The sequence below is a fragment of the Coregonus clupeaformis genome, chromosome 3, assembly GCF_020615455.1.
Source record: "Coregonus clupeaformis isolate EN_2021a chromosome 3, ASM2061545v1, whole genome shotgun sequence".
Lineage (NCBI taxonomy): Eukaryota > Metazoa > Chordata > Actinopteri > Salmoniformes > Salmonidae > Coregonus > Coregonus clupeaformis.
Genome location: NC_059194.1, coordinates 43,294,212 through 43,316,981, shown reverse-complemented (window position 1 = coordinate 43,316,981; position 22,770 = coordinate 43,294,212). Strand labels below are relative to the sequence as shown.

The following is a 22,770-nucleotide window of genomic DNA, read 5'->3' as shown; positions in this document are numbered from 1 at the left end:
GCCACATTAAATTAAATATTTGTTTTGATCAAATAACATGGAAAACAACCACTTTGTGTGCAATATTAATTTACCATACTTACAAATCACTTAATGTAAATGTACATCATTGTATTGTACATATTCAGACCCCTTGACCTTTTCCACATTTTGTTACGTTACAGCATTATTCTAAAATCGATTAAATGTATTTTTTTCCTCATCAATCTACACACAATACCCCATAATAACAAACCAAAAACAGGTTTTTAGATATTTTTGCAAATATCTTCAAAATAAAAAAACGGAAATATCACATTTACATGAGTATTCAGACCCTTTACTCAGTATTTTGTTGAAGTACCTTCGGCAGCGATTACAGCCTTGAGTCTTCTTGCGTATGACGCTACAATCTTTGTATCCAGTTCTGTGCCTCAACACAATCCTGTCTCGGAGCTCTCCGGACAATTCCTTTGACCTCAGAGCTTCGATTTTGCACTGTCAACTGTGGGACCTTATATAGACAGGTGTGTGCCTTTCCAAATCATGGCCAATCAATTGAATTTACCACAGGTGGACTCCAATCAAGTTGTAGAAAGATCTCAAGGATGATCAATGGAAACAGGATGCACCTGAGCTCAATTTCGAGTCTCATAGCAAAGGGTCTGAATACTTATGTAAATAAGGTATTTTTGGTTTTTATTTTTAATTAATTTGCAACAATTTCTACAAACCTGTTTTCGCTTTGTCGTTATGGGGTATTGTGTGTAGATTGCTGAGAAAAATGTTTTATTGAATCAATTTTAGAATAAGGCTGTAACGCAACACAATGTGGAAAAAGTCAAGGGGACTGAATATTTTCTGAAGGCACTGTATGCATGGATGTGTAGGTTAAGAATGTGTTGTTGGCATGTCATGCCTAAGTTTGCTAGTCTTGCCAATAAAAAAATAATTAAAGTAGTTGGCAATATCAAGGGGTTTTGTGATGAATGAGCCATCTGATTCAATGAATGATGGGGCCGAGTTCGCCTTTTTGCTCAACATTTCTTTTAAGGTGCTCCAAAGCTTTTTATTAGCATTCTTTATATCATTTATCTTTATTTCATATCACATTTTCTTATTTTACTTCAGTTTAGTCACATGAGTTCTCAATTTACAGTACGTTTGCCAATCGGTTGTGCAGCCAGACTTATTTGCCATTCATTTTGCCTTATCCCTCTCAACCAGACCAATGTCTCTTTTGGGTAAATCCTTTTGAATTAAATTACTTTTTGACAGCACACCTTTTGATTTGAACGAAACCGTCCATACATATTTGCCCATTGTAAAAGTGCTCAGAAAGTTTTTTTGAACCTGAATGCCAAAACTTTCAAGAGATAAAGGTGCTCAACGTTGACCTATTTTGCAAACCCCGCAATACCATAAGACATCCATGTCTTCATGACTGGAAAAGACAAATGGTTGAGACTGATATCATTTAAAAGCTTACAAATAGGGTTGTCAAACTATCTTCATTAAAAAATTTTCATGTCCTTTTTATTTTTTTCTTAAACGTCAATTATCTAAAAACGGGCAAAATGTGCATATGTTGTAGCTTAAACCCTATTTGACATCATTTGAGGTTTTTGTGTTGTGCGCACCATCAGTTGAGACACAACATGCTTTTGAATACAAGGGTGGGTGTCATGTTTTGGCTGATAAATGTACTAAAATGACATCCACCCTGTATTCAAGAGCATGTTGTGTCTCAACCAATGGCGGGCACAACACAAAAACCTCAGATGATGTAAAGTAGGGTCTAAGCTACAACATATGCGAATATGAAAAAAATCCAAGTTTACTTATTTTTAGATAATTGACGTTAAATGTTTAAAAAATCATAACTTTTTTTTATGACAATTTGTTTGACAACCCTGTTGGTAAGCTTTTAAATGATATCAAACTCAACAGTTTATATTTTCCAGTGATGAAAAATGTGTAAACTTTGAGCACCTTTATCTCCTGAAGTTTTGGGCATTCAGGTCCAAAAAGTCAATTCTGACCACTTCTTACATGTATGGATTATGTTTTTTTTATCAAAAGGGAAGCTATCAAAAAGAGATTGCATTCAAATGGAATTCAAAAGCAGCAAATACAGTACACAATAAGGATTTAGTGATACAATTACATAAATCAAAAGTGGGAGCACAAGAAACACAAAAATACAAAAACACAACTATAATTAAGCAGATAATAAGCAGAACTGGTTTCAAATGCTATTTGAAATCTTTAAAATACTTTTAGTGTTTGCTTTAACCTGCCTGGAGTGACAGATGGGCAGGGTTTATAGTTTTGCAGCTATTCTATTGGCTCCATTTCACCAGGCACGGTCAGTCAATCCCAGCTCAAGTATTTTATTTTATTTATTTATTTATTTTGGTGTTGGCTTTGTTTTATTGACACAGCCTCATAAATATTCATGTTTGTATGATTTTTTCATTTCAGCTGTAAACTCAGCCAACCAGGGGCATGAGGAGAATTCTCAATATTGTTCACTTTTGAACAGAGGCACTCACATTGATAATGAAATAAACAAATCCAAGTCATTCATTTTAAACTGTGTGTATGTCTCTAGTCTTCTACAAGCAAACCCATTTTTGTTTGTTTTTAAACCATGCTTGGAGTGCATCCTGAATGAAGTGATGTGTCCCAGCTACTCAGTGCTATTCAGCAGACACAACGGCCCACAAAACAGAACAGCTCCACTTTTTATTTTGTCCTGTGACAGCTGATTTTAATATACATGTACAGTTCTGGGGAAGGATACCAAAACACCTCCGCAGCATTGAAGCTCAAGTATTTGAAATGATTCCAAATAGTATTTGAACCCAGGTCTGGTAATAAGAGAGGAATGCATGTCCCCATTCATTTGCGAGATACACACTCCCCACTGCCTTATCTTTTCTATTACGAAACGAGGGTTAATAGAAGCTTCCCCTAGAGGAAAAGGTCTATACATCAACGCCCACAGATCGTTCACACAGCATGTGTTCTCCGACAGGCAAAAGGATGCAACACAGCCAGCTTAATAAATGTCCAGAGCTGGCTTAAATCAAAGGCATTATACCAAAGGGAAATGAGAGAAAAATAGAGGATGTTAACAAGTGTAATCTAAGACTTCATCATTTGAACTTCTTTTGCAAGCCAGACATTAAACCCTATGAGTTAGTCTATACGTCTAGGATGAAACAGTTCTATCCTTTAAAAAAAAAAAAATGGGTGTAAAAAAACCCTCCAAAGGTAACCCATAAATTGGCACATCAAACAATAGGGTCTTTCTGACTCATACAAACATACAACTCCTTCGCACGTTCCTGAGTAAACCTAGGCAAGCATACACACACACACACACACTCACTGTCTGCTGCAGGTCGGGGATGAGGATGCGGATGACCAGGGAGTGAGTGTGTATGTCGTCCATGCGTCTGGGGGCCGGCTCGGCGGTGGCTCTTATGGTCTCATAGATAGTCTCCTCACGGGAGCTGTCGGAGGCGGAGTCCTCGGAGTAGTCAGAACAACTCTGGGCCATCTCATCCTCACTGGACGTGGGACTCCTGGGCATAGTCAGTAGGCCGGACGAATTCAGCTATGGAGGAGCAGAAAACGATGAGTAAACAACTTAGAAAAAACTACTTTGAGACGAATCCTAAATTCCACTTGTCAAATGTTCACTTCGTCTCTCTCCCATTGACATCAATGCATGGCTAAGTGAAAATCCGACGTTAGAATTCGCCCCTTGTAGAAGATAAGCTCTAATAATGATCTATGTAGCCATATAGTCATGTTCATGATGTGCTTATAATCAAATGAAATTACCGTGAAATGCTTACTTACAAGCCCTTAACCAACAATGCGTTCAAGAAATAGAGTTAAAATAAATATTTACTTAATAAACTAAACTAAAGTAAAAAATAAAATAAAAAGTAACACAATAAAATAACAATAACGAGGCTATATACAGGGGGTACCGGTACTGAGTCAATGTACAGGTTATAAATGTGCAATGTATGTATGTACTTAATAGAATAGAGATTATACTGTAGACTGGGCTGATTGTACTTTTCTCTCACTTTAAAGTGGTCTAGTACAAATATGATTCAGCCAGTCAAGATTCAGATTCAGGGCAGTTCTCTCAATATTTACATTTTACATTTACATTTTAGTCATTTAGCAGACGCTCTTATCCAGAGCGACTTACAATATTAGGCTACTGGGCAGATTGTACAATTCTCTCAGGTCAAAGTGGCCTACTAACAAAAATTACTTGACATACCTAAACAATGGCTAGTCAACCTTTCAGAAAATGACCATAGTAAGATTATACAATACATTACATTTTATTTTACAGTACAGGCAAGCAACATACAAAGACATCATCAGATGTCTCATTCAACATGGCACTGTATGTTAAAAAAGCAATGACATGTGAACTAAGAAAGTATGTCTCTATCCTGTCAATAAATGCTTTTTGACACTTGCGGGGCACAATTGTTATCTGTGTTCCATAAGGATTGATGTGAGGGCATTAGGCTGTGTTTAGACAGGCAGCCCAATTGCAATCTTTTTTCCACTATTTGGTATTTTGACCAATCACATCAGATCTTTTCACATCAGATCTTTATCAGAGCTGATCTGATTGGTCAAAAGACCAATTATTGGAAAAAAATATCAGAATTGGGCTAGCTATCCAAACACAGGAGTGACACACTCCTCATCAACCCTCTACATTTCTCTTCCGTTTCTCATTTCAGTGAAATAGGAGACAAGTGCTTAGCCCTGATCGAGGAATCTCTTCTCTCTTCACTCTCAAAACCAATAAAACATTGCTGAAACATTGTCTGACGGTTGTATGGATGGAATCAGACAGGTAAACATACTCTTTCCATGGGCAACATCTGTGACATCCATCATTCTGATGACTTCAAATATTTTTATTTGTGTTGATATTGTACAGATGTGGAACGCTATCAAATAAATTGGTACAATATGGCTTTAGGCACCAGAGTTTGATAGCTGGCATTTTGAGATGACCATTTAGTTTTCTGTCTTTGTATTGCACTTCACCAAAGAGGGTTGTGGCTAGAGTAGAGCTATGGACCAGAAGTTGCATGTTCGAGTCGCGCCGTGGACAATTGTAGCATTTTATCTTACCCTACCCCTTTTCCTAACCTTAACCTAATTATCCTAACCTGCTACATTAATTATCCTAACCTGCTACGTTAGTTCTCATTACCTGCTACGTAAAGTCACCTCTGTCCATAGCTGCAGTCCAAAACCCACAAAGAGGGATCTTTCTCCCATTTTCTTTCTCACTCCCCCTCTCTCTTTTGCTTTCTCTCTAGCCACGACACAGATCCCATATGACTTAGATGGGCAGGAAATATGCGGGCAATTAGTGACACATTTTTCTCTACTGCTCAATGGTTTAGCACAAACACTGTCTCGTACACACAGTCACAGGTATCCAGGAAATGAACCAGTCTGGCCTAATACTCCACTCAGTGTAACCACTCCTTTGACCATATGGTTATTATATAATAATAATATACCATTTAGCAGACGCTTTTATCCAAAGCGACTTACAGTCATGTGTGCATACATTTTTACGTATGGGTGGTCCCGGGGATCGAACCCACTACCCTGGCGTTACAAGCGCCATGCTCTACCAGCTGAGCTACAGAGGACCACCATTATATTACAGCTTATCCCATTAACCTTAATAAAACAAATGACACAGTCACTCACTCACTCTCACACACACTCACATACTGATTCATTAGACAGTTAAGACGTCAAACCCATTACAATAATCACCAGAGAAAATAACAATCCATTTATAATTCCTGATCTCCAATGGTAATCAGCACTCATTGTTTAAACATCGGCTAAAAAATAAAACAAATAAACCGTCAAGCCCTTCCTTTAAGTCTTCTCATCTCGTGACGCAGAAAGGAAGATAATTAATCATACAATTAGCATGTGAACGTTAATACTGTGTAGTGGAAACTAGCTTTTGGAGGTGATCTAAAAGATCAGTGTCATTGAGTTCCTCTTGTAGAGTACTTCTTTGGCACTGACGAGAGTTCTAATGTAGTATCGACTGAATTAAATCAGTTTCAAGAGACTGCACTGCGATCAATTTGAGCTTTTCTCGGTCCAATTGACCTGATTCTGGATCAGTAGTCTGTAACTGTTAGCTATCTCATTTTCAGGACATGATTCAATATATTATATAATATAATATAATACTGGGTGGCAGGTAGCCTAGTGGTTAAGAGCGTTTGGCCAGTAACTGAAAGGTTGCTGGTACGAGTCCCTGAGCCAACTAGGTTAAAAACCTGTCAATGTGCCCTTGAGCAAGGCATTTAACCATACTTGCTCCTGTAAATCGCACTTTAACCATGTGTTATTGTGTGTGGAGGTAAAGGAGATGTTTTTACTTCTAACAGACACTTACTGTTGTACAAGTCTCTTTGGCCAGAGCCCAAGCCCAGACAAGCCCAGTCTCCTATGAGCCGGAGGTTCCCGAACTGTGTGTCCCTGTTACAGATGGTGTTACTATAGTGACCAGAGGCTTGTCAATAACACAGCATACATGAACAAGTAAACACAAGTCAATGTAGGGTAATATGACTGTGTTGTTGAATGATGACATGTACAACGATGAATCATTACAAGTAGTATAAGCACCCGATGGCTAGTACATTAGTCTGGTCCCAGATCTATTTGTGCTGTCTTGCAAACTCCTTTATGGTCATCTATTCTATGTGTATAACAATGGCCATTATGAGATTAAGTAAAACAAAACTCAATGTTTCTTTGGGAGGGAAAAAAACCCTCACATATCACCTACACTATAGTGTTTGAAAGCCCAAGGAGAAAGAGCAACGTTTTGCTAACCTTCAAAAATCTTTCCTCTCGGGGGGTTGCTAGAGGCGCAATGTGCGACTGACGTGTATTCCGTTTGCTCTCGCTGTATTCTTTAAATGTATGTGAATTTTACAGTAAAACCATATTTATTTTCAAATATTACTTTGGTGATCCCTTTCTGAAGTACCCAAGACTACTTTATTTCCAAATGTTAGAATGACGACGAAACATACTGTAAGACCAAAAACCTGACCTTGAGAAAAGTCAGCCTACAAGGCCCAGTTTCATCACCGCCCTCTCCTGAGCCTGACAGCCAGGAGACTCGCGCCTTGCCTGGGGATGCAGCTCTACCTGGGAGCGATGAAATTAACGTTCGAGGCCATCAAGTTACTACGCTTGGAGATAGTTGAAATGAAAACAGATATAGTTGCTACGATTGAGGCCGGAAATCAAGAGGTTTCTGAAACATTCAAAGCTGATTGAACTACTCTTAGAAACGAAACAAAGCCTGTTATCGCATCGCTCAAAACAACAACAGAGTTCTAACATTCCAATTGCTGCGCTGGAGACCCCCGCTACCAGTGTCTCCGACCTGACTACCTCTCTGGAGGCCAACGTGAAATGCCTGACTGCGGATCTGAGAAAAGGTGCAGGAGAGCTGTGTAAGCTTAGAGTAAATTGAATCAGCACAAATGCCTCGAGCCTTTGGATAGTAAGTAAGTAACCTACTTGTGGTATAACTGTGTTCAGTTATAACTATAACTATACCCTTTCTGTATTGTTTAAAAGTTGGCGAACCCACTGTCATTTGATATGATTGAATGTTTTGATCATTTAGTTTGCTTGCCTTAAAAGCATTCAGTCACTTTTATTTCCTTTTATTAAGGGTTTATGTAATTCCTTTGTTTACATACTGTCTCATTGACCTAACAAGAGTTTGTTTACATAGTCTCATTGACCTAACAAGAGTTTGTTTACATAGTCTCATTGACCTAACAAGAGTTTGTTTACATAGTCTCATTGACCTAACAAGAGTTTGTTTACATAGTCTCATTGACCTAACAAGAGTTTGTTTACATAGTCTCATTGACCTAACAAGAGTTTGTTTACATAGTCTCATTGACCTAACAAGAGTTTGTTTACATAGTCTCATTGACCTAACAAGAGTTTGTTTACATAGTCTCATTGACCTAACAAGAGTTTGTTTACATAGTCTCATTGACCTAACAAGAGTTTGTTTACATAGTCTCATTGACCTAACAAGAGTTTGTTTACATAGTCTCATTGACCCAAAAATATTTTGGGTTATTTGTTCCATCTCATCCTTTTTCTTGACAGTAAAAATCCAAATCAAATCAAATTATATTGGTTACATGCGCATGTAATACCCTTGCTAAAACTAAGTATAGAGTTTATTTGTTATAATTAATTGGTATTAGATTTAAAAGGTGATCGAATTGCTCCTGATTTGTAATGTCGCTAATGCATTTATTTTGAAGCAAGGTTTCAAAAATGTACAAGTGAATAGGTTGGTTTACTTTTAAGCTTAAGTTTCCCATGTATCTTGTTAAAGTGTTGACCAATGAGGTAGCTTGTTAAGTTGTGGCCAATGGGAGAGTGGACTGGTTGCTGGGAAAGAAAAGAGAGGGAAAGGTTGAAAGAAGAGAGAGGAGAGACGTTAGTGGGGTTGGTGAAGGAAACGACTAAAGGAAACAATAGAGAGAACAAAACCATACCTACAGAGTTTTGAAGGGAAATCCTGATTTTATTTCTATAAGAGAGTGTTATTATTTTGTTAAGAAAGACCTAGTGGAGACTGAAGCTGCCTTCGCTTTGTGGAGACATTCGACATCCTAGAGGTTAGCCTAGCATCGAGAATTGCTTGTGACGATCAACGAGTTCGGGTTTCCACGGGATGTCTGTTGCTGCTACGGAGTACTGGCTGCATTGATAGCTGTGGATCTTGTGAGGACATCTGCACGGAACTGCTATACTTTGCTGAGGCATTATCTACGAGTAATGAGTAACTACAAATGTGGGGTGGACTTTGGGACTTTATGTATGTCGTAATTTTTTTTTTAGCTCCAACGCGTGCCCAGGGTTTAAGCAAGCTTGCAAGTAATTTGGACATGGGTTGTGGAAAAATCATTGGGGTTTATTATTTTTATTTATTTTTATTTTTATGTGGTACATTGAAAATGTGATAATATAGATCTTGAACCTTATGTCTGTTGTATTGGTGGAGTCATTTACTGTTTCAGTTTCATTTAATGCATTGGAAGGCATATCCTTATAATAATAACCAAGTCTATAATAATTTAACTGAAGTTTATACCCTATTTGTCATTCACCCTAGCGAGTTTACAATAGGGATTCTAATTGGAGATGTCCTTCTCACCTAATATCCCATGCTGTTCAGATATTCTAAGTAAGGTAATATCATGAGAGTCAAATTCGAGCCTGGTGAGAAGGTTACACGCAGAATACAACAGGTGTAAACTTTACAGTTAAATGCTTATTTACGAGTCCATTCCCAACAGTGCATAGTTAAAAAGACAAATATTTGCTAAATAAAAAAGGAAATAGTAACACAAAAAACAACAATAAAGAGGCTACATATACAATATACAGTACCGAGTCAATGTGCAGGGGTACGAGGTAGTTGAGGTAATTGAGGTAATACAGTATGTACATGTGGGTAGGGGTAAAAGTGACTAGGCAAACAGAGTAGCAGCAGTGTACAGTATGTAAAGTGTGTCCATTTGTGAGTGTGTATGTGTGTGTGTTTTGTGTGTGTGAGCATATGTAGTGTGTGTGTATGTGTGTGTGTGTGTGTGTGTTGGAGTGTCAGTGTAGTACATATGAGTGTGTGGGTAGAGTCTAGTGAGTGTGCATAGAGCCAGTTCAAGGGAGTCAGTGCAAAACAACTAAGATAAATCAATAAATAATAAAGGGGGTCATTATAAATAGTCCAGGTTGCCATTTTATTAACTGTTCATCAGTCTTATGGCTTGGAGGTAGAAGCTGGTCAGGTGCCTTTTGGTCACAGACTTGGCGCTTCGGTACCACTTGCAGAGAAAACAGTCTATGAATTGGGTGGCTGGAGTCTTTGACCATTTTTTACGGCCTTCCTCTGACCCCTCCTGGTATAGAGGTCCTGGATGGCAGGGAGTTCGGCCCTGATGTACTGGGCCTTACGCACTAACCTCTGCAGCGCCTTGCGTCGAAATCCGAGCATTTGCCATTCCAAGCGGTGATGCAGCCAATCAAGTTGCTCTCAATGGTACAGCTGTAGAACTTTTTGAGGATCTGAGGGCCCATGCCAAATCTTTTCAGCCTCCTGAGGGGGAAGAGACGATGTCGTGCCCTCTTCACGACTGTGTTGGACCATGATAGGTCCTTAGTGATGTGGACACAGAAGAACTTGAAGCTCTCGACCCGCTCTATTACAGCCCCGTTGATGTGAATGGGGGCGTGTTCGGCCCTCCGTTTCCTGTAGTCCACGATAATAATTGTCTTGCCCATATTGAGGGAGAGGTTGTTGTCCTGGCACCACATTGCCAGGTCTCTGACCTACTCCCTATACGCTGTCTCATCGTCGTTTGTGATCAGGCCTACCACCATTGTGTCGTCAGAAAACTTAATGATGGTGTTGGAGTCGTGCTTGGCCACACAGTCGTGGGTGAACAGGGAGTACAGGAGGGGACTGAGCATGCACCCCTGAGGGGCTCCCGTCAGCGTGGCGGATGTGTTTTGCCTACCCTCACCACCTGGGGGCAGCCCATAATGAAGTCCAGGATCCAGTTGCAGAGGGAAGTGTTCAGTCCTAGGGTCCTTAACTTAGTGATGAGCTTGGACGGCACTATGGTGTTGGATGCTGAGCTGTAGTCAATGAACAGCATTCTCACGTAAGTGTTCCTTTTGTCTAGGTGGGAAAGGGCAGTGTGGAGTGCAATAGAGATTGTGTCATCTGTGGATCTGTTGGGGCGGTATGCGAATTGGATTGGGTACCAGGGTTTCTGGGATGATGGTGTTGATGTGAGCCATGACCAGCCTTTCAAAGCATTTCATGGCTACAGACGTGAGTGCTACGGGGCGGTAGTCATTTAGACAGGTTACCTTGGCATTTGTAGGCACAGGAACTATTGTGGTTTGCTAGAAACAAATAATCTGTATATTAAAGACTGGGTCAGGTTTGATCCTGGTAATCCATCTAGCCCTGCGGCCTTGTGAATGTTAACCTGTTTAAAGGTCTTACTCACATCAGCTACGGCGAGTGTGATCATACAGTCATCTGGAGCAGCTGGTGCTCTCATGCATGGTTCAGTGTTGCTTGCCTCGAAGCGAGCATAGAAAGCATTTAGCTCGTCTGGTAGGCTTTCGTCACTGCGCAGCTCTCGGCTGGGTTTCCCTTTGTAATCCGTGTTAGTTTGCAAACCCTGACACATCTGTGGCGCGTCAGAGCCGGTGTAGTAGGATTTGATATTAGTCCTGTATTGGCGTTTAGCCTGTTTGATGGTTCGTCAGAGGGCGTAGCGGGATTTCTTATAAGCATCCGGATTAGTGTCCTGCTCCTTGAAAGCTGTTGCTTGTAATCCATGGCTTCTGGTTTGGATTTGTACGTATGGTCACTGTGGGGACAACGTCGTCAATGCACTTATTAATGAGGCCGGGGACTGATGTGGTAAACTCCTCAATGCCATCGGATGAATCCTGGAACATATTCCAGTCTGTGCTAGCAAAACAGTTCTGTAGTTTAGCATTCGTATTGAGCGTGTCACTAGTACTTCCTGTTTGAGTTTTTGCTTGTAAGCAGGAGGATAGAGTTATGATCCGATTTGCCAAATGGAGGGCGGGGGAGAGCTTTGTATGCATTTCTGTATGTGGAGAAAAGGTGATATAGAGTTTTTATCCCTTTAGTTGTACAGGTGACATTCTGGTAGAAATGAGGTAAAATCGATTGCAGTTTTCCTGCATTAAAATCACCATCCACTAGGAGCTCCGCCTCTGAAGCGCTGCCTTGTCTTGTTTGCTTATGACCCTATACAGCTCGTTGAGTGTGGTCTTAGTAACAGCATCGGTTTGTAGTGGTAAATAGACAGCTACGAAAAATACAGATGAAAACTCTCTTGGTAAATAGTATAGTCTACAGCTTATCATGAGGTTTGCTAATGTTAGAGATCACGCACCAGCTGTTGTTAATAAAGAGACACCACCGCTGATCTTAACGGACTCTGCTGTTCTGTCCTGCCGATGCATAGAAAAACCAGCTGGATTTATATGATCCATTTCCTTAACTCCGAGAAGCATAGTATATTACAGTTCTAAATATGCCAAAGCTACGTTTTTATGTTTGTTCTTTACTTCAATGGTGTACATCTTGAACGTAATTTATACCAAGCAAACTTTCAATGTTGCACAGAAATGGTTTTGGCTGTACTTTGACACAATGTCCAACTAGTTTGATTTTGGTAATTTTACTAGAGAGTGAATTGTTTAGTTTTAATGTTGTCATTCTCTCCTTTTTTTCAGTTTATTTTTCCATACTTGTTCCAAGTTATCTTACATAATTATTCTGAGACAAGTTATCCTGGGGTTTTTGGGTATTCATTGCTTTTTCACTCTGTGCTCTAATGACAGGGATGTATAACGGGGGTGCTCAGGGTGGCCAAAATAATACCACCAAGAACATTTAATGGAATGTCAAAGGGGCTGTGACGATCGTCCTATGATCTCCGTTACATCATCTAAAGACATGCCTTGTATCAATAATCAGACACTGCAAACGGTTAATGCTTTATGAAAAGCACATATACAGTACCAGTTAAAAGTTTGGACACACCTACTCATTCCAGGGTTTTTCTTTATTTTACTATTTTCAAAATTGTAGAATAATAGTGAAGACATCAAAACTATGAAATAACACATATGGAATCATGCAGTAACCAAAAAAAGTGTTAAACAAATGAAATTAGATTTTATTTTGTATATTATTTTATGTAGCCACCCTTTGCCTTGATGACAGCTTTGCACACTCTTGGCATTCTCTCAACCAGTTTCATGAGGTAGTCACCTGCAATGCATTTCAAATAACAGGTGTGCCTTGTTAAAAGTTAATTTGTGGAATTTCTTTCCTTCTTAATGTGTTTGAGCCAATCAGTTGTGCTGTGACAAGGTAGGGGTGGTATACAGAAGATAGCTCTATTTGTTAAAAGACAGAGTCCATATTATGGCAAGGACAGCTCAAATAAGCAAAGAGAAATGACAGTCCATAATTACTTTAAGACATGAAGGTCAGTCAATACGGAAAATGTCAAGAACTTTGAAAGTGCAGTCGCAAAAACCATCAAGCGCTATGATGAAACTGGCTCTCATGAGGACAGCCACAGGAATGGAAGACCCAGAGTTACCTCTGCTGCAGAGGTTAAGATCACTAGAGTTACCAGCCTCAGAAATTGCAGCCCAAATAAATACTTCACAGAGTTCAAGTAACATCATCAACATCAACTGTTCAGAGGAGACTGTGTGAATCAGGCCTTCATGGTCGAATTGCTGCAAAGAAACCACTACTAAAGGACACCAATAAGAAGAAGAGACTTGCTTGGGACAAGAAACACAAGCAATGGACAATAGACAGGTGGAAATATTTCCTTTGGTCTGATGAGTCCAAATTTGAGATTTTTGGTTCCAACCACCGTGTCTTTGTGAGACGCAGAGTAGGTGAATGGATGATCTCTGCATGTGTGGTTCCCACCGTGAAGCATGGAGGAGGAGGTGTGAAGGTGTGGGGGTGCTTTGCTGGTGACACCAAGAAGGAGAGTGATGGAGTGCTGCATCAGATGACCTGGCCTCCACAATCACCTGACCTCAACCCAATTGAGATGGTTTGGGATGAGTTGGACCGCAGAGTGAAGGAAAAGCATCCAACAAGTGCTCAGCATATGTGGGAACTCCTTCAACTCCTTCATTCCAGATGACTACCTCATGAAGCTGGTTGAGAGAATGCAAAGCCGTCATCAAGGCAAAGGATGGCTACTTTGAAGAATCTAAAATATAACACATCTTTTGATTTGTTTAACACTTTTTTGGTTACTACATGATTCCATATATGTTATTTCATAGTTTTGATGTCTACACTTTTATTCTACAATGTAGAAAATAGTAAAAAATAAAGAAAAACCCTTGAATGAGTAGGTGTGTCCAATCTTTGACTGGTACTGTATTTATTAATGGTATATCGTGGGGTTAGCAATGTCCTTTTGGTAAATTATTACCTGGTATTTGATTGTAGAGGGTTATCTGTTAATTTCCTGGTCAGAGAGTTGACGGGCAATGGGAAGCGCTCAAGTGCGCATTATTTATTCAGTGTATGGGGATAGCGGAAGTTTCGTATCCCGGGTGAACGTACATATCCCAGATTGTATATATGCTAAGCATGGTTGCACCGTTATTGATATGTGTGCTCAAGGTTATTAATGTGTGTGTAGCATCTGAAGACGTTTAGATGTTAATTCATGAATGTTAATTGAAAAGGATGTAAAAGGGCTTCTTCCCATTGGTCAGATGCATGATGGGTATTGGTATTTAAACGCTGTCATTTCTATGTTTGAGAGACAGATCGGGACAAGACACAGTAAGATCGGCATGCTGCCGAGTATAGGAATGATTGAAGCCTGGCTTTTTGTTTGAGTTGATTAGGCCTACTTTTTGTTCATTGTATTTTTTATTTTTTTAGTCATTTAGCAGACGCTCTTATCCAGAGCAACTTACAGTTAGTGAGTGCATACATTTTTCATACTGGCCCCCCGTGGGAATCGAACCCACAACCCTGGCGTTGCAAACGCCATGCTCTACCAACTGAGCTACACAGGGCCTGTTTACTTGTTTTGTAAATACTTGTACAGTCCCCGGCTATATTAATTCTTAATTCTTCACCTGCTAATAGAAAGCCTTACTTTGGCAAGAAAAAACACCTTCTGCCTCCTGTTCCAATCCAACCGCATGGTCAAACTCACAAATGGTGTCAGAAGTTCCGGAAAACCCTGTCACAGTGAGTGCAGGCAAATTCTACTAGATTGAGGTTGGCAACGTGACAGAGGAGTTGCAGGAAGCGGCTAATTACTGGTGGTGCTGGCTAAACGCCGAGGACTACCTGATCTGGGCGGATGCTAAGCTTGTGGAGTGCATCATCAAGGACTTCCCACAGCCGTGGCAGCGCTGGGCTGATGCCTACCCAGCCAGTAATCCATTGGCGAGGCTGGGCCAGGTGGAGCGGTTCCTAGTGGAGGTGCTGGAGGTCGACCTACCATTAGAGGGGGCTGTCCCTGAGCCGGAGGCTGTTCCGATGTCCGAGTTGCCCTCTTGGTCTTCTCCTGAGTGGGAGAAGACCAAGTTCCCTTTACCGCTGTCCACTCCTGGAGGAGAGAATGAGCTTTCCCTTTCTACTGGGGAGGTCCCTGATCTACCTGTCCCTGGTCTACCTGTCCATGATCTACTGCTCCCTGCTGAGTCCGAGCTTTCTGCATGTGAGTGATTTGAGAATGTTTTGGTCCAGTGGATGGTCAGTCTTTGTGGCCATGACAGTCTGTGAATGTGAGAGTGGTTGCATTTCTCCACCCCACCCCTCGGCTGATTATAAGAACAGGGATGGGGTTTGTTCTTGTTTGAACTACAGATTGCCCTTTGTACCTTTTTGCCCGGTGTGTATTTAACATGTCTAAAGAATGGTATCTTTATAGTTTTTTAAATTAGTTTTTGAGTATTACTTATATTGTCTATATTGTGTTGTCTAATTGTGTGTGATGTGATTTGTGTGCAAACTGAATAAACAGAGTAAAAAAAAGTTTAAAAAAAAAATCCCTCTCACCATTCTTGCCTCAGGACCACCCCCCCCCCAAATAATAAATATCAGTGAGTTTTGTGATGAATGACCCATCTGATTCAATGAATGATGGAGCTGAGTTTGCCTTTTTGCCCAACATTTTATTTAAGGTGCTCCCAAAGCATTTTACTATCATTCTTTATATCATTTATCTTTGTTTCATAGTATAGTTTCTTCTTCTTTTTATTCAGTTTAGTCACATGAATTCTCAATTTACATTTACGGTTGTGCAGCCAAACTTATTTGCCATTTATTTTGCCTCATCCCTCTCAACCATGCAATTTGTCAATTCCTGATCAATTCAAGGGGATTTAACAGTTCTTCCCATTATTTTCTTAATGGGTGCATGCTTATTAGTAACTGGAATAAGCAATTCCGTAAATGTTTTAAGTGCAGCGTCTGGTTGCTCCTCATTACACACCACAGACCTGCAAATATTATTTAAATCATCAACATAGGAATCACTACAAAATGTATTGTATGACCTCTTATACACTATATTAAGCCCAGACTTTGGAACTTTGGTTTTCCTTTATATGGCTATTACATTTTGATCACTACATCCAATGGATTTAGATACTGCTTTAAAGTAAATTTCTGCAGCATTAGTCAAATGTGATCAATACATGTTGATGATTTCATTCCTGTGCTGTTTGTAACTACCCTGGTAGGTTGAATGATAACCTGAACCAGATTGCAGGCACTGGTTACAGTCTGAAGCTTTTTCTTGAGTGGGCAGCTTGATGAAAGCCAGTCAATATTGAAATCACAGAGAAATTATAACTCTCTGTTGATATCACATACATTATCAAGCACTTCACACATATTATCCAGATACTGACTATCAGCACTTGGTGGTTTGTAGCAGCTTCCCACAAGAATGGGCTTTAGGTGAGGCAGATTAACCTGTAGCCATATTACTTCAACAGTATTTAACACGAGACCTTCTCTAAGCTTTACTGGAATGTGGTTCTGAATATAGACCACAACACCACCTCAATTGGCATTTCTGTATTTTCTGTAGATGTTATAACCATGTATTGCTACCACTGTATCTTCAAAGGTATTATCTAAGTGCGATTCAGAGATAGTAATAGATTACATTCATATTCTGACTATCAAGTCATTGATTTCATGAACCTTGTTTCTTAGGCTACATATGTTAATGTGGGCTATTTTTAGCACTTTTCTGGGATTTTTGTTGTTTTTATTGCTTTATTTGGAAGCGTATCAGAAGTAGGCATGCTCATGTCATTTATGTTTGAGCTGATAGTGCAGCACACAGTGGACTTCCTACTAGGGCACACCACCTCAGTGCTAACATTATAACTCTGGTTCATAGGCACATGATTACTGTATACAATAGCTGTAGGATCCACAGAGGCATTCAGGGCAGAGTCAGAAGTGTAAAACTGCTTTACAAATACATCACAAAGTTATGTTTAGTTTATTATAAATGTTATGTATTCAACTAATATTTTATGTGTTGAATACAGTCGTGGTCAAAAGTTTTGAGAATAACACAAATACTAATTTTCACAAAGTCTGCTGCCTCAGTTTTGATGATGGCAATTTGCATATACTCCAGAAAGTCATGAGTGATCAGATGAATTGCAATTAATTGCAAAGTCCCTCTTTGCTATGAAAATGAACTTAATCCCAAAAAACATTTCCACTGCATTTCAGCCCTGCCACAAAAGGACCAGCTGCCATCATGTCAGTGATTATCTCGTTAACACAGGTGACAGCGTTGACGAGGACAAGGCTGGAGATCACTCTGTCATGCTGATTGAGTTATAATAACAGACTGGAAGCTTTAAAAGGAGGGTGGTGCTTAAAATCATTGTTCTTCCTCTATTAACCATGGTTAAATGCAAGGAAACACGTGCCGTCATCATTGCTTTGAACAAAAAGGGCACCACCAGTGCAGAGCTTGCTCAGGAATGGCATAAGGCAGGTGTGAGTGCATCTGCACGCACAGTGAGGCGAAGACTTTTGGAGGATGGCCAGGTGTCAAGAAGGGCAGCAAAGAAGCCACTTCTCTCCAGGAAAAACATCAGGGACAGACTGATATTCTGCAAAAGGTACAGGGATTGGACTGCTGAGGACTGGGGTAAAGTCATTTTCTCTGATGAATCCCCTTTCCGATTGTTTGGGGCATCCGGAAAACACCTTGTCCAGAGAAGACAAGGTGAGCGCTACCATCAGTCCTGTGTCATGCCAACAGTAAAGCATCCTGAGACCATTCATGTGTCGGGTTGCTTCTCAGCCAAGGGAGTGGGCTCACTCACAATTTTGCCTAAGAACACAGCCATGAATAAAGAATGGTACCAACACATCCTCCGAGAGCAACTTCTCCCAACCATCCAAGAACAGTTGGGTGATGAACAATGCCTTTTCCAGCATGATGGAGCACCTTGCCATAAGGCAAAAGTGATAACTAAGTGGCTTGGGGAACAAAACATCGACATTTTGGGTCCATGGCCAGGAAACTCCCCAGACCTTAATCCCAATGAGAACTTGCGGTGGACAAACAAAAACCCACAAATTCTGACAAAGAATGGGCTGCCATCAGTCAGGATGTGGCCCAGAAGTTAATTGACAGCATGCCAGGGCGGATTGCAGAGGTTTTGAAAAAGAAGGGTCAACACTGCAAATATTGACTCTTTGCATAAACGTAATGTAATTGTCAATAAAAGCCTTTGACACTTATGGAATGCTCGTAATTATTATTCAGTATACCATAGTAACATCTGACAAAAATATCTCATAACACTGAAGCACTGAAGACCAATACGTGTCATTCTCAAAACGTTTGACCACGACTGTACTAGCCTAGCCTAAAAACACCAAAAGAGCACACAGAGGCAAAGTGGCAAGGAAAAACTCTCTAGAGAAGACCATTGACCATTACATAACCATGTAATGGTCAATGGTTTACTCTAGATAGTTTTTCCCTTGCCACAACCAAAGATTAACCACAGAGTGACCAATCAACTACATATGTGTCCTATGTCCCACTAGGCGAGACCTGGGGATGAATCAATCCATTTGCTCCAATTGAGCCATTGCACACAATTGCCACGCATCCAAAGAGCAACCACAAGGTAGAAAAGAGAGGGGAATATGATTTGGACAACAGGGGAGATAGTGTGTGGACTAGATGTTTTTCAAAACCAAGAAAGTGGAAACATCACTTTGTATTCCTCTCATATCCGTTCTGCTGGTAAATGGTCCTTATGCTCAGTGGAGTAGTCTGTTAGAGTGTGTTAACTTGGTTGAACTGGTGAATGGTCCGTAAAGTGCATTTTCACATTTTACAGCCTGCAAAGTGCATTTTCATAATTTTTCTCACTTAGCACAAAGATAATGTAAGCATTCAGTTATTCAAATTGCCACCATGATTTGAAAGATTGTTTGGAAGTGCGTTGTACTGACTAATGATGTGCTCTGAAGGGTGAATGTTGTGGTAAGATTAGCATGAAGACACTTCCTGTCTGAATGCTAATTTGGATAGGTTTTTACTTCCCCTTACTTATTACAAACCCTACATACACCCACACGTGTCTATATGAACAAATTTAATAGGTATAAGTAGGGCTGTGGACGGTCACGAAATTTAATCAGCCGGTGATTGTCAAGCAAATAACTGTAGGCCTCACGGTAATTAACCGTTAATTAACATAAACACATTTAGCATCTCCTGGCTTCCACACAGCCTACAAGCCACTGATGCAGACCTTTTGGAAAATCTACATTTAAAAAAGTCTAATAAATCCATGTAATATAGCCTACACCTTCACAATAAATCCATTATTTATTTTAGACAGGTCTAAAGAAACATGATATGAAGAAAATGTAGTCTATTTCAGAAGAACAGAATAGCATACTCTGAGTTGTCCTTATGTTAGGTCCTGATGTGGCTATGCCAAATGGCTGTGGGCTACACTCGTTCATTTAGCAGACAAGATTTGCTTAGAATTCCATGGCATTATTTTATATTATTTTATAGTATGAAGAATACAATACAATATAAATATTTTCTCCAAACGATTTGAGGGAGTGCGCACATGTGGCTATTCTGTGTTGAGCAGTTAACAAAGAAATAGGTACTCCTGTATGCTTAATTTAGAGTGATTAATGTAACTTTAGTTGTTCTACAAACGGTGGGCTATATGTTTTCATTTTTAATACATTTTAAGGCTGCATGATGCGACTCTAATGATGATTTGTAATAAGTTGCTTGAAAGGCATGAGCTCTGCTTTGTTTTCTGCGCAGGCTGTATACACTTCATTAGTCTCTCATTCACAATTTGACAAGCACTTGATAATGCCTTGAATTTCACTGCGGCATCCCCTTTGTGGCCATAATGTCTGCTAAATGACTAAAATGTAAATGTAAATGTATAATGCACCCTAAAAATATATATGCCTTTGTTGTGCCCTTCTCCCTGAGTGCTGCGCTCTCTCCATCACGTGATCGGGTCTTTCTCACAGGCTACAAGTGAACACGGTTACGAAAACCCTACCTGTCCCAGACCTGCTGTTTTCAACTCTTAATGATCGGCTATGAAAAGCCAACTGAGAGACCTGAGCCCTAGGACCATACGTCGGGACTACCGGCCGTGGTGACTCCTTGCTGTCCCCAGTCCGCCTGGCCTTGCTGCTATTCCAGTTTCAACTGTTCTGCCTGCGGTTATGGAACCCCTACCTGTCCCAGACCTGCTGTTTTCAACTCTTAATGATCGGCTATGAAAAGCCAACTGAGATTTATTCCTGATTATTATTTGACCATGCTTGTCACTTATGAACATTTTTGAACATCTTGGCATGGTTCTGTTATAATCTCCACCCGGCACAGCCAGAAGAGGACTGGCCACCCCTCATAGCCTGGTTCCTCTCTAGGTTTCTTCCTAGGTTTTGGCCTTTCTAGGGAGTTTTTCCTAGCCACCGTGCTTCTACACCTGCATTACTAGCTGTTTGGGGTTTTAGGCTGGGTTTCTGTACAGCACTTCGAGATATTAGCTGATGTAAGAAGGGCTATATAAAAAAAAAAAAATTGATTGAACACAGACACATGGGGACGCAACTGCGGGTGTCTCCAATTCCGAGGTGCAAATTGAAGATATTGGAAGAACTGTCCACATTTACTTTTCGTCAGCCAAGACGATGAGTAGGCCTAACGAACAGCAAAAGCACTAGCCTATGTTAATCTACTACCCCCCATAGTACAAAAGTCAACCTATTCTATTCTGTGTGATAAATAAATATTCCAAACATAGTCTGGGACAGTTGTGGGATGCAACAGATCCCAAATTAATACAACCACTAGCATAAAAAAAAATGTTGCTGACACAACAGATCAGAACATTTAGCTTAACATTTTCATAAACTATAAGGCTATTTCTTCACATTATAACCGCAGCAATGCACACATGGCAGTAGGCTATAAGCGGGAATGTTCCATTAGCGGGAAAACACCATTATCAAAAGAGACCGCAAATGCAATTATGCATGTAATGCTTTTATTATAAAGGCTCATTTTTATGGTGAAAATGATCTTCTCCAAACTTGAAACTCGCGCTCTGCTTATGTATGCCAGTTAGACTCTAAACCCCTTGTAAAGCGGATGAATGTGCTTCATTTTAATACGTTTTTTGGCCACTTTAGTTGTGGCATGGGTCCTCAGATCCTCAAAAAGTCCTACAGCTGCACCATCAAGAACATCCTGACTGGTTGCATCAACGCCTGGTATGGCAACTGCTTGGCCTCCGACCGCAAGGCACTACAGAGGGTAGTGCGTATGGCCCAGTACATCACTGGGGCAAAGCTTCCTGCCATCCACAACCTCTATACCAGGCGGTGTCAGAGGAAGGCCCTAAAAATTGTCAAAGACTCCAGCCACCCTAGTCATAGACGCACGGCAAGCGGTACCGAAGCGCCAAGTCTAGGTCCAAAAGGCTTCTTAACAGCTTCTACCCCCAAGCCATAAGACTCCTGAACAGCTAATCAAATGGCTACCCAGACTATTTGCATTGATCCCCCATTCTGTTTTCTCATGCAATTGCATAGCCTATAGAAATGTTGCGCAACATGAGCTCATGGGCTCTCAGTATTCGATTTTCAATTACATTTGCATTGATGTCAGAGTGATTAGAGGGACAATAGAGTGCTGAGTTCCAGGCAGTTAGCCAGTTTGGTAGGCTACTAATGACCATGAGCAGCATCAGAGCTTGGAGAAGCCTAGTTACCGTGGAAATGTACTGCCTTCATTACTTGTGACCGATGGCGTATTGCAAGCAATACGATAAGCAATACGATAAGCACATTGCTCTGTTGGTGGTCATCTGTTGTTTGACCTTCATTGTTTAGATCTATTATTTGAAGAGACTATATGTTTGTTACTCTACACTAGTTTTAAAAGCTCATCATGTTGACCTCACATTGACTCCCAAGCCCAACTACCTTGCTAAAGATACTACAACCTAACTGTGGTCCTTGCCAGCATGCCAGGAGCAGCCAGAGGCTTTGTGAAAGAGGATCTAATGATGAGAGATTCTTGTAACCTCTCTCTTGGTAACCGGCAGTCTGACTCACAACCGTCTCATTTCCAAAGCACTTTAGACTGTTAGGAGTGTGTTTTTTCCCACTCTGCCTTCCGTATAGCTTCTCATGCATATTCAGCAAGCACTGGATCTAGGCTCCAGATATTGGTGATAGGCAGAACTGGGTTGTATGTCCATTATTGAAACATTGCATGAAAATATGGCATTTCTTCATAGATATAGAAGGTCCCAGTGAGTAATGTATTTGTGTGTTCATGGCTTTTACATGCCCTGTACAGATGTGAAGTCTCGTAGTGTAAGGGAAGGGGTGTATTTGGTTGAAGACAAATACAGTACATGTATTGACACTTGATTGAGAATTCAACAAACATGAATTAACCTAAATGAGAGATAAAATAAGGTAATACTTTATTTGGATAGTCCCAAGTAGATGGT

At 40.4% G+C, this 22,770-nt stretch overlaps 1 protein-coding gene across 1 annotated transcript in view; it reads right to left on the bottom strand.

Annotated features, from left to right (window-relative positions):
* LOC121580062 (SH3 and multiple ankyrin repeat domains protein 2-like) overlaps positions 1 to 3,580 on the bottom strand; it is a 169,831-nt gene extending 166,251 nt beyond the window's left edge. Inside the window, exon 1 of the mRNA XM_045208952.1 lies at positions 3,377 to 3,580. Within this exon, the coding sequence (XP_045064887.1) occupies positions 3,377 to 3,580 (204 nt within the window). The remainder of the gene's footprint in view (positions 1 to 3,376) is intronic.
* Positions 3,581 to 22,770: the final 19,190 nt, after the last annotated feature.